The sequence below is a fragment of the Mizuhopecten yessoensis genome, unplaced genomic scaffold (assembly GCF_002113885.1).
Source record: "Mizuhopecten yessoensis strain PY_sf001 unplaced genomic scaffold, ASM211388v2 scaffold11179, whole genome shotgun sequence".
NCBI classification, from domain to species: domain Eukaryota; kingdom Metazoa; phylum Mollusca; class Bivalvia; order Pectinida; family Pectinidae; genus Mizuhopecten; species Mizuhopecten yessoensis.
In genome coordinates, this window is record NW_018408919.1 from 1,604,149 (window position 1) to 1,616,494 (window position 12,346).

Genomic DNA, 12,346 nt, shown 5'->3' on the forward strand with positions numbered 1-12,346 from the left:
TCAAGAAAATCTTTCTATCACCAATCCTTCTTTCCAAAATCAATACGAGACTGGAACAACCTACCTGAAGCATTGAGAAATAGCTCTTCACTAACGTCTTTCTCTCTAGCACTGTCAAATCTATCCACTCCACAAACAAACTCTTTATATGCATATGGACATGGGAAAGGAAAAATCAATCACTCTAGAATAAGAATGGGACTAAGTGCTTTAAACAAACATAGATACTCTTACAATTTAACTAAAAACAAGTTCTGTGGCTTCTGCGCAAACTCCTCCGAAGATGAAATTCATTTCTTTTTACTTTGTCCAAAATATAACCGAATTCGTTCCAATATGCTCCGTGCTGTTTGTCATATATTCGCTCCAAATGTCAATTCCAACGTTATTGTAGAGCTCATGCCAAATGTTCTTGTCAAAATAATTTTATGTGGATTAGAAACTCTAAACGAAATTGAGAACAAAACATTGTTTGACCATGTTGTTGAATATATCGTAAATTCAAACAGATTCTGACTCTCTTTCTCTATCTCTCTCTCTCTCTCTCTCTCTGTAATATGTGTATGTGTGAGTGCAAGTGTGTGCGACTTTTGTACGTCTTTTGTGTAATTGTACATATTGTGTGTTTGATATATGTTGAGGAGAGCATCTAGTAGCCTTCGGGCTGTTTGTAATCCTCGTAAAATAAATAAAGAATTAAATTAAATATAAAGCTCTCAAAATGCATCCAGACAAATGTAACCCTACGAGATATGTCAAGAAAAGAACCAGTAGGCAAAATAAACTTTGGTCAACCTAGCCCTAGATTCATCTGGCCCTGACACCAGACTTAGACATGTTGACAGATAGCTGTATAGTCTGGCGTGGGCAGACATCTATCTGCCTAAAGTCTAAGCCTGGTGTCGAGGCCAGAGGAATCTCCGGCTAAGATCAACCTCACTGCTTCATGTACCACCTTCATGGAAAATATTTTCAGACAAGCAGTCAGGAAAAGGATATATTATTGTAATAAATTATAATTAAAGAATCATATCCGTCAATAAGCACATCTCTGAGAAAGTTAAAAAATAAAAGAAGCAAACTATATGTTCCCAATTCTCCGGAAAACATTTCATTTCATGGATATAAAGTAATTTCTTCCTCGATCTAAATATATTGTATGTTCACAGTTGGATTATGCTAGTCCTATGTGGGCACCACGCCTTTAAAACAAATCGACAAGATAGAGGAATTTAAATGAAGAGAAACTTCATTTTATGTAAGTGCCTCATAGGTGAAAGGTGAGGGACCTGACCCATGGAAAGAGATTGGAGAAACTCAAGTTATCAACACTGGCATTCAGGAGACTAAGGGGAGATATTTTAGAACTGTATGAAATGATGAGTGAAATGAATGATAAAGAATGTTGTAATGCTTTCATACTATGGAAGGATGCCGCTGAATGACACAGAAGCAGAGGATATATACCAAAAAAACATACCGTTGCAATCAACAAATATATATACATGTACTAAGAAAAAATTACATTTTATTTTTCAATCCGATAATATACTTAAATATATCTATTTTGTGTGAGAGTCTGATATAGAGGACTTTTAAAAGCCCTGAACCAGAAGTAAACTTAACTTAAATCACATTCTTTATTTGGTTATTTTGATACATGAACGATAAAATATTTTAAAAAACAAAGGTGTCGGATAAAATTTATGTTTTCTATCAAGGACTAGTCACAAATTGGATACTACCACTATAGAAATGACTGTTACAACAAGTTCATTTAACAAATCGTGTTAAAAAGTCCTGTTGAAAACCATTTTTAATGTCGTTTTCTCCTTCTTAATCTCAAAATAGCTTCAATATAGACAATTTTCATGATAATGATGATGATGATTGATGATAATGATTTTCCTTCTGACAGGAGAAAATAAATATGGAAGACCAGGATTTGAAAGGCTTGCAATCCCTGGTGTGTCACAAACAACAGAAAACATACACTCGTATGGTTTCTCAGGAGTTCAGTTGCGCCGAGTCACACACACCTGTCCAGGGAGGAAGGAGACGTCGGAGGTCGAAGAAATCCTCTACCTCTGTCGGTGCAGAAACTGTTGAGGATACTTCAGGAGCCTCATCATCTGATCAAGTCTTTGTCGACCCATTGGCACATGTCTTAGGAGATGAACAATACGAATCTGAAGAAAGTGAATATTTTTCTGCCGAAGAAGAGCATGATGAGTGTTTTCTGGATGAAACTTTTTCAACCAATAGTTCCAATGATTCCGTTGAAGGAGACCAGAGTACAGATGTTGACTCTGGAAAAAATAAAAAGATTGCCTGTACATATAAATCTATTTCTTATACAGGTAATGAACACTCGAAAGCTCCCAGTAAAAAGCAAAAAAAGAAAAGAAAAGAATTAGCCAAGTTAAACGGTCCACTTTTTCCGTTCGGTAATGCCGATTTTATAGACATCGACTTCCCTGATTTGAGAGAAGAGATAAGTCTGACAGCATCCAGGTCCGTGTTCACAGAAGTTCCTTCACTCGTAGAACTTTGTATATTAGCATCAAGAAAGGTTCCAAGAGACAGCGTGACATACACCATTCCTGGCGGAATCAAACAAATCGTCAAGCTTTCCAACAACCGTTTAGGATTACAGAAGATTCAGTTGTCATGGTTACTTAAGTTACTTCCCTTCGTCGAGCAGTGTGACACAATCAAGCTAAAAAAAAACGATGACCAAAATAAAATTCCATTTGTGTATCGGAACATCTGGTGTTCGGACATGTACTCCCATGTTATTTTAATAGATCAGTTACATGATTCTTATGATATCACATCAGCAACATGTTACCTGCCCCACACGTTCATTTGGAGCCTACAGAATTATTACGAAACAAAACACCAAACCAACACACTCCAGTTATCAGGTAAGGACAATGTCAAAACAATGATAGGTTTTTCTGGATCTGATTTCACTGATTCTCCACTGATTCTAGCTTATAGTGCTGAGAATCACCAGCTAGCTCATCATACAATACGAATTGCAATACTAAGGCCACGATACATAGATTGAAATATAATTTTTGTACAACCTTAACACTGCTTTTGCTATGAAAAATCATATTTCAAGAATTCCGAAAACTTTATTAGTGCTACCCCTAGGAGTCGCCTTGTAAAAATACTAGCCACTTCTTAACCACTCAGCAAAGGATAGATTCTTTTCAGCTCATTTGGTAGAGCACAAGACTAGTAAACCAGGTGACGAACTTAAACGTCCAATTCTAATGTGCCAAAAATCATAAGCATCTTTATAATGACACGTCTATCTTTCATAGGCAAGATTAAAACAAAATGAAATCCCAAGCTATTGCTCAAAAGATCTAAAAAAATATAACGAAAAATAATAAAATTGGTCTGAATACCTATGTTTGGTGATTTTTTCGTATGTTATTTGTTAAATAAGCCCTCCCCCCTCCCTCCTCTCCCCCCCAAAAAAATTCAAATTATTTCAAAATATCTCTACCCTATATTTTTCAATCATGTTTGGTCTAAGGTACCGTAGTTCCGTTTGTTGTTACACTAAGTGTGCTGTAATCTGAAGTCCGGGGTCCCGATCTGACTATGTTTTATTTTTACCCTCTGAACACTGTTCTAGATCTTAGCTTTATCACATTTTCTTTTTAGTCTTGGCAAATACCATTGATCTCATGTTGCCTCCGACAATCCCTCATAAATCAGTAAACAGGAAACGCCGTTCCAGTAGCCAGTCAGAAGAGGACATGATGTCAGCTGACACAGATCGGATGCTTTTACGAGTGAAGTCGGAGCTAGAGAAGAAGTAAGTTGATGTGGCTAATACCAAAAGTCACATCTCATAATGAAATCTTAACACAAAACGAAACTAAGCCACTAAAAATATACAGTGGCACCTCATTATACTGCCAAAATTTAACTGAAAAAAAATATTCAAAAAAATATATGATAATGATGTAGAAACATTATATAATTACCATCGATCACATGTAGGGTATTTTCAAGTCAGATTTTGGATTCAGAATAACTGAACTATTCACTTTCTGTATCGCAGCAAAATTTCTAAAATGAAAGTTATAATATCAAATTGAAAAAAAGAAAGTGGGAATTTTGTAGTTATCATTATTTCTAAGAGCATGTCCGTTTTCTCCTACCTTAGTGGGAAGTAGATTTGTTAGGTACATGTAGTTATAGGGGTTTGATGCCTATCCATTTTGTAGATTAACTGAAGTTTTCGTCGTCTTCTTCTATCCGAAAGTAATTCAAGACCAGTTTCTGTATATAATGATTAATTTCTAGCAGGATCACTCTTCTTTATAAACCATGTAAAATTATTTCAAAAAATGAATTTGTCACCTACCCTTAATTCTTCAAATCCTTAATAAGAAACAATTATTTTTTGTTTTGCCTTCAATATTAATCACACATGTAAAAAGGACAAGAGATTTTAAATAAATGATAAGGATTTCGAAATTCATTTTATTTTGATATCAGCTTGTGTATAATGTAATAGCAGTATCTCTTGGCCTTCATGTGGATTTTTCATATGTTAGTGATGTGATAACAAAATTATTAAAATAATATTTTGTTTATTTCTAGGTTTCCTCTGACAATAAAACGTTTCTACCCTCATGTGCTACCATATGTGTTCTGGGCGCGGGGGCTCCTGCCGAAGGCTGCTCGCCTCTTTTCTGACCTAGCTGCCAACGAAGTGAAATGTAGGTAACATATTTTGATCACTGCCTTTACTACTGACTTGATTTCTTTATTGAAAGTCTCAATCTAAAATTTGTTTTTTGATGTCTAATAAAAGCAAACAAAGAAGCTGACTGCATCTGATGAAATATATGTTATAAGGCCTTTTGTTATCTACCTCATTGGCACTGTAACAACAAATTTCATTGGTCAATAAATATAAATTATTTAAGAAATAAGCAACGAATGAGTGTTTATTATGGTTGAATATATAATGAGGGAGAGAAAAAGTTAGATTTTTTTTTTAACAAAGGCTGTTGCCTGTAATTTCATTTTTCTGTTAAAATTTGTAATTTTAAGTCATACAATGCATAGAAAGTCTGGAATTAGGTTCATTCCTTGAATAATTTCTACTACCTGTCATTCTATACCATTTTTAACCAGATTATGTCAATTGTTTAAGAAGAATTGGTGGTTCGAAGTGTTTGTCATTGTTATTTACAGACAGAAAGAAGGCACGATACTTGTATGAGGTTGGGCGGATGTATTCCCACTTTGATGAAGCTGAGACAGCCATTGCTTTTTACAAAGGAGCAGAGGATGCAGTTCTGTCAAAGCCAAAAAACAGAAATGAAAAGAGGAGTCTGGATGTGGAACAACAGACCAGAGCTCTGTGCGCTGATGCCTGTGATCAAGGGTAGATTTTAATCCTTATGTCCGTCAAAAACTTGCAACCAAACCTAGATGATAGTTATATATACCCGAATCGATACCTTTGTATTGATGTTTCCAGTGTTCTGCCTCTAAACAAATCAACCAACACAAAATATTCTAAGGAAGACTTCACAAGAGCTATTATAAATAATCTTTTTCCTATCAGAAATTGTTAGTTTTTTTTTCCTTCATGATATTGTAGAATTATTTGTTTTAGTATCTTGACTCAAATTTTAATATCTTATCAAATTTAGATAGAAAAGCACAGTGATGAATTGGGGCACCCACAACATATACAAAAGAAAGCTATGCATATATATACAGGAACTTCAATCAGTGTAAGATTTGCAAATCAGTGCGGTTTATATGGGTGTAAGACTGAATGTTACGATCAGGGATGGACCTTAATTTTAATATGTTTAGCTGAAAAAGTTTGAATTATTATGGCCTTTTCTTGAGAAGATTCTGACTGATGTCCTTGATCGGGTTTGTTGTTATTTATATATACCCAATATCAATATAAAAATGGATGTTGAAGTCTAAAATATGTTGTAATACTAATAGAGAGATCATTTCAATAGAAAAACAGGTTAAGTGGTACAATGTAGCAATTTGTTATATAAATAGACATTGTCACTTTAGAAAAGGTGGTCACTAAGGAAACAGTCACTAAAGATAGGTGGTTATTTTAGTAAGATAATCATTATACCGAAAAAACACCTTGTTATACCGCCACCAGTTGTCAAGAGAAATGTTGGTGTTATAAAGGGGTTTGGTGATAAAATGATGTAAAAATAATTCTTACCAAGAAGAGTAAAACAGGACCTTGAAATATGTTGGCTTTAAGTGCATGCATGAGGTGGCAAATTAAACCAGGGGCATTATAAAGAGGTGTTACTGTAGACTATAGTAGTAGCTCTGGACTTGTGGTTGCTTTGAAATACAGGTTGTCACTTTTCAGAAACTGGTGATCGCTATAGGCAAGTTGTCAGTATAGACAAGTGGTCACTATGTAATTTAGTAAATCAACTTAAGCAACAGACAGAACATAGCGTATTGAATGCTGAAGTGACTAGCAATGGAGGAGGACTGTGTAATGACTTATTAAATAAGTAGGAGTAAAACTTTTTATCTCAAGCTGTTTCACATTTTGTCTGTAATAAACCATATACTGTGAAATCAGAGATTTTCACGGGGCCCAAAATTTGTGGTTTTCCAAAAAAACACATGAATTCATGAATTACTAATACCCATAAAAGCTGACAGTATGCAGAAAATACCTTTGTGTGAAACCTGTAGTTACTTCATAGACATATGAATTTGTGGATGAAGAATACCTGCAGATTGAATGAAATTAAAACTCGACAAAAGTCAGTGAATTTTACAGTATACAGGGAGTTGTATTGATAATCTGTATTTGTATTATACTTTTAGGCCAATGACTTGGCAAAAAGCCCAGCAGGCGGGTTCCTTGTGGGCTACTGCAGTCCAGCCACCTGATGCGGGACGTTTGTCGTATCCCCTTCCTGGAATGTTTGCTGCAGATTCTCTCTTGTGTTTCCACGCAGGGATAGGAAGAGGTATGTTACAGCTTCTCTGATTGGTTGTATAGTTTCTGATGACTGAAGCATATCTTTTTAAAAGGGATATTTGCACGAGCAGACATTTTTGGGGGGGTGGAGGGTAATTTTTCAAAAACTGATGCAAAAGGATCCTTGGGCATTCCTATGAGAGAATTCTATTATTCCTTTTTATAAAATAAATTGCTATCTTGCGCTATTGACAAATCAACAAGGAGAATGCTTTTCTGATTTATGTATAAGCCTTTGATTGTTTTACGATTAAAGATCAAGAACCATTGATGTATCTAATGGCTGTTATATACTGTATACAATGTACCAGGAAACTATCGCCCAATCAAACTTTCCCCTTTTGTTGGTAAAATCCATATTCTCCCAGTTTTATTTTTACCCTTCACATTTAATTTCTTTGTATGTTAAATTATTCGCTAATGTTCGCTGTAATGATAAATTCACTCTCATTACGAAGGGCAAAAAAATTGTCCAGCAGTTATGTGACCAAAGTATATACGTAATATGAAGCTGAATTAAAACATTGCCCTGTGCATGTTTAGGGAAAACACAGACCTGATGATAATCCCACTGCATTGTTATAAGAGGCGACTTATGCGGGGCCTCCTATAGAATTGGGGATTCTATAGATACATAGATTCTATTCTGATAAAATTAGGATTTTACAATCAGTTGACAGTTAGCTCTGAAATGAAAAAAAAATGTATTTAAAAAGTTGCAACGTTAAGATTTCACTTTTCTTCTTTGAAACTGTATTTCTCTGCTTGATTTTGCCAGTGATCATCCAGCTTTTCTCTGTTCAGTACACTCCCTTGTTTTCTCCTGTGTTTTCTACCTAGAGAATATTGAAGCAATCAAACTTATCAGAATCTTCCATTGAGATCTTTCTTCACTTTTCTTTCTTTCCTACGTATATACTTTTCAATTTGGGAGGTGTCTCCCTAATGACCTGTCTTCATATAAATGACCTTCGCTGTGACCAGGACGTTAATCCCCAAATAAACAAACAAACAAATTTAACATTGACAGGTTTAAGGATCCTTGTACCACTGTCGAAAACTGTTGTAAAGTATTGGAAACTGTTTCCCCTGGCAAAAATGTACGATATAACTTTGATAAATCATTTCTGAAAAGAAAACCATGTATTCCAGGACTTTTATGAAGAAACAGTGAAGATGAAATAAACAAAATATAATCAATAATAGTGTTCTGAGTGTAAAAATTAAGCTGGATTAAAACCCTTAATTCAGACTGCTAATCTATCGTTGTTATCTATAATGATAATAATATAACAGCGATAGAATATATTTAATCTATGACTGTTGTACTATTAATTGCTCTTACTGACTGACTTACTGTTTAAGGAAGTGTCTGGATCCAATGGTACTACAGTTATCAAAACAGAAGTTAAGGGGAGGTTACTGTTTATAAAAAAAATACAGTGCAGTGGGACACAGGGATCCTTTAATTCTCTTTAAGAAAGATGTCACACATGTTTATGTGTGTAAATGTTCAGATCCTTACCTGATTCACCCCTGAAGTCACATTTGAACTCTTCCAATTTATATGTTGGAAGAGTTCATTATGAAAGTTCAGAGGTGAATGAGTTAAATTCCCTTTAAGAAAGATGTCAACTTTTTGTGCGTGTAATTGTTCAGATGATGTAAAGTCATGGCTGAGCTCCTGTGTGGAACGCCTGGAGAAGATCTCGCAGTGTTGTCCGGAGGTCTATTTCTACCTGTCCCAGATATACGCATGGGCAGGGCTGGCAAAAGACTCGGCAACCGCCTACAGAACATTCCTCTTAAAAGGGTGAGTTGTGGTTAGGAATATTGTTACTCCCCCCTTACAGGGTACAATTAGAACCCTACTCAGGTTATAGATAGTGTTATACATAAAGACATTGTAATAATGCCACTATCTATATTTGTCCAACAAAATTTGGCATTCTACAGGGGTTTTGAGATATAATTATAAATTGATTCCTTAACCCTTTCACCACTGTTGACCATAATGGGCTCATCCAGATCATTGTATGGTAGAGTCTACTAAAGTTACCTAGGGGTGAAAGGGTTTAGGAAGATTACAAGGTATATAGGCACTACTAATTACTATTGATTTTGGACTTTTGTTGAGGTGAATATGTGTTTTTTTGGGCCTGAACAAAGTGTTGTTAACTGAGACTGCATGGCTTCGTCTCAGTAAATATGACATTTTCAGGTAAAAATAACCATATATTTTAAATATAGTCTGTAACTGTTATACATGTATTAGATGCTAGATGAAGTTTTGATCATTAAAAATTGACAGAACATACAAAAATTGTATGGAGAAAAGTACCGCATCTAGCAGAGAGCAATGTTAGTCACCAGTGAAATGACCTCATCAAATGAATATTGACCAGGTGTCCGAAACTATTAAGATGAAGTCAATGTAACAAATCACCAACTTTTACTTGATTATCATCCAACCAATGAGAGTGCAAGAAAAAATGTGTGGCATTGTATATACAGAAATAACATACATTGGGCCAAGTAAAACATCTAGGCTCTGTGCGGTGGAAATGTAAATAATATAGTATAATTACCGGTACTAGAGGAGTCTTAATACCGAATATCAACATATGGATGTGTAGTTTTTTTGTCCCTGTGTTGAATCTGCCCTTTTGTTAAAGTGGGAAAAGGTAAAAAAGGAAATAAAAAATAAAATTTCTAGATTTAACAAATAAACTTTATTTATTTTACAACAATTAAGAAACAAGCTATTTAAACTTACATTATTCACTCATGTTTGTCCGGTTGTATGCATGTAGGGGGTCTAAATGTGAGAGGAAACCGTAGTACCCAAAAATAACCCATGTGGTCGGGCAGGTGACCCCATACCTTTTCACGCCCGATTGGGGAATCAAATCCCTGGCCGCCTTGGTGGAAGATGAGTGTGCTATTCACTGCGCCACCCGACAACCCGACCACCCGACCACCAGATTTCTGGATTAATTCAGTAATGTAGTAAATTCATCAATGCAATCAACCTTTCTTATAATAGATGGAAGGATGACTCTCTCTTTGCCCCCGGACAGCAGAATGCCAATGCCACAAGGCCCGAGAGGCAGCCCTGGAAGGTACTACTGCAGATGGTCCAGAGCCCCACTACTTCTGGTACACCTAAACCCTTGTCTGTCCTCTGGAGGACTAGACTCGGCCCTCCCAGATTATACGATGTCAAAGCATCAAAGAGGTAAGTACAAAATAGGTTCCACTGTGAAGACTGTCAATATGGTCTCTCTTTAAAAAGGGACAGTCTCCAAAGACATGTTTTATAGTGTAGACAGAATGAAAAGTCTTGCAATGTAGGTTTTACTGTACAAGGGAACTGGAGAATGGGGACCGACTCATAAGACAGGTTCTACTATAGACAGAGAGGAAGTTGCACGAGACAGGTTTTACTGTAAAAAGGGACTCTCCAGAAACGGGATAGACCCATAAGACTAGTTCTACTGTAAACAGAGAGGAAGTTGCAAAATACAGGTTTTGCTGTATACTGTGTACTTGGTTTTAATTTTAATATTTTGCATAATTTAATTTGAAACCCTACCCAGCTAGGGTAGTTTAAACAAAAAAAACACAATTCGTAAAACAATTCACATTCTGATATCTACGCTTTAAAAGTTAGTAAAACTTGTATGTTCATTGTATATTGGACATGTCTGTGACTGCTGATGTTGGTTATTTATCTCACTGTCCAAAGACTGGATATTTATATACTTAAAGAAGCTAGTGTCCGAACAAGTTTGACAATAGATAGTGCTGTAGGAATTAATCCCAGTAAAATGGTTCTGATAAGGACAGCTGTAAAATGTTAGTCCCATGAATTTAAAAGACTATATAGTAGATAGGGACAGTCACACCAGACAAATTTGACTGTACACACAGAATGGTTAGTCTCATCACAAGCCACAAGACAGGTTTTACTGTAAAGACCAAGTGGAAGTATCACAGGACAGATTTTACTGTATAGACCAAGGGTAAGTATCACAGGACAGGTTTTACTGTAAAGACCAAGGGGAAGTAACACCAGACAGGTTTTACTGTATAGACCAAGGGGAAGTATCACAGGACAGGTTTTACTGTATAGACCAAGGGGAAGTAATACAAGACATTTCTTTTTGTATAGACCAAGTGGAAGTATCACAAGACAGGTTTTACTGTATAGACCAAGGGGAAGTATCACAAGACTGGTTTTACTGTAATGACCAAGGGGAAGTAATACAAGACAGGTTTTACTGTATAGACGGAAGGAATGGATTGCTAGGCAAGTTCTAAGGGATGATTTTTTGTTGAAGGAGTTGGGAAGCTGACATAAAGAGTGTTGATGTCAACCTTTCTTTGAGTAGAGAGGGTAAAATCACAGGAGACCTACAGATTGTTCTGCCCCCCATAAGGGGGGTTCAGTTAGACCCACACACAGGGTAAGTAGTGAAGACGTTACTGCCCTCCTCCCCCTTACATGACCCAGTTAGACCTACACACAGGGTCTTTAATTGAAATATATACAGCAATGTTAAAATCTTATATGCAGTATAAAAAGCGCTCACAATCATTTATATTGGAATAAAAAATTGACATGAATTCAACAGAAAATATGTAATTTTTAGCTAACCTAGTCTGCTGTGATTCAGCATCTACCATCCATCCATCGTCAACAAATCCTACTTGTCTAGAATGGCTGAGTAAATTTTGACCAAATTTGGCCTGGAGCATCCATGGGCAAATTAAGGGGACTCAATTTAATACAAACAGAGGGTGTGACCTCTTGGAGACAAAAGGACTGGTCCAGTAGGAGAAATGGAGGTTTATCTTTTAAATCCTTCTCTTTCTGTATGAATGGATGAAATTACAGTAAAACTCCGCTAACTTGAACTCGTATGGTCCAGATCAATATTGCGAGGAATACCATGGTATTCAAATATTCTGTGGTTCGACCGACATCGTCCTTTTTTTTTTTCATGTGGGACATGACAGACAGTATAGGAGCACTGCAAATATCGCAGATAGTAGATGATGGAAGAAAAGGGAAGTTTAATAAAAATGACAGCATTTAATCAGATTAAAAATAGCTAAACAATGAAAACATATAGCCACCGATATTAAGAAAGTAAATGAAATAAAAAAAAGCTGCATGTGTAACGTACTTGTCGTTTTGACATAGTCATCCATACTGTGGTTGGTTACTTCAAATTTACAAAATATCACAATTCAATTATTTTAAAATGAAGAAAATCTTGAGTCCTTGTTATCATAATGTTGACTGAT

General features: G+C 35.8%; 1 protein-coding gene across 1 annotated transcript in view; it reads left to right on the forward strand.

The window, feature by feature from the left end:
- LOC110440354 overlaps positions 1 to 12,346 on the forward strand; it is a 40,066-nt gene that overhangs the window by 1,631 nt on the left and 26,089 nt on the right. The window contains exons 2-9 of the mRNA XM_021483374.1: positions 1,919 to 2,927; positions 3,685 to 3,838; positions 4,633 to 4,751; positions 5,233 to 5,425; positions 6,877 to 7,022; positions 8,693 to 8,846; positions 10,080 to 10,271; positions 11,377 to 11,502. Coding sequence (XP_021339049.1) covers positions 1,931 to 2,927; positions 3,685 to 3,838; positions 4,633 to 4,751; positions 5,233 to 5,425; positions 6,877 to 7,022; positions 8,693 to 8,846; positions 10,080 to 10,271; positions 11,377 to 11,502 — 2,081 coding nt within the window. The 5' untranslated portion in view covers positions 1,919 to 1,930. The remainder of the gene's footprint in view (positions 1 to 1,918; positions 2,928 to 3,684; positions 3,839 to 4,632; positions 4,752 to 5,232; positions 5,426 to 6,876; positions 7,023 to 8,692; positions 8,847 to 10,079; positions 10,272 to 11,376; positions 11,503 to 12,346) is intronic.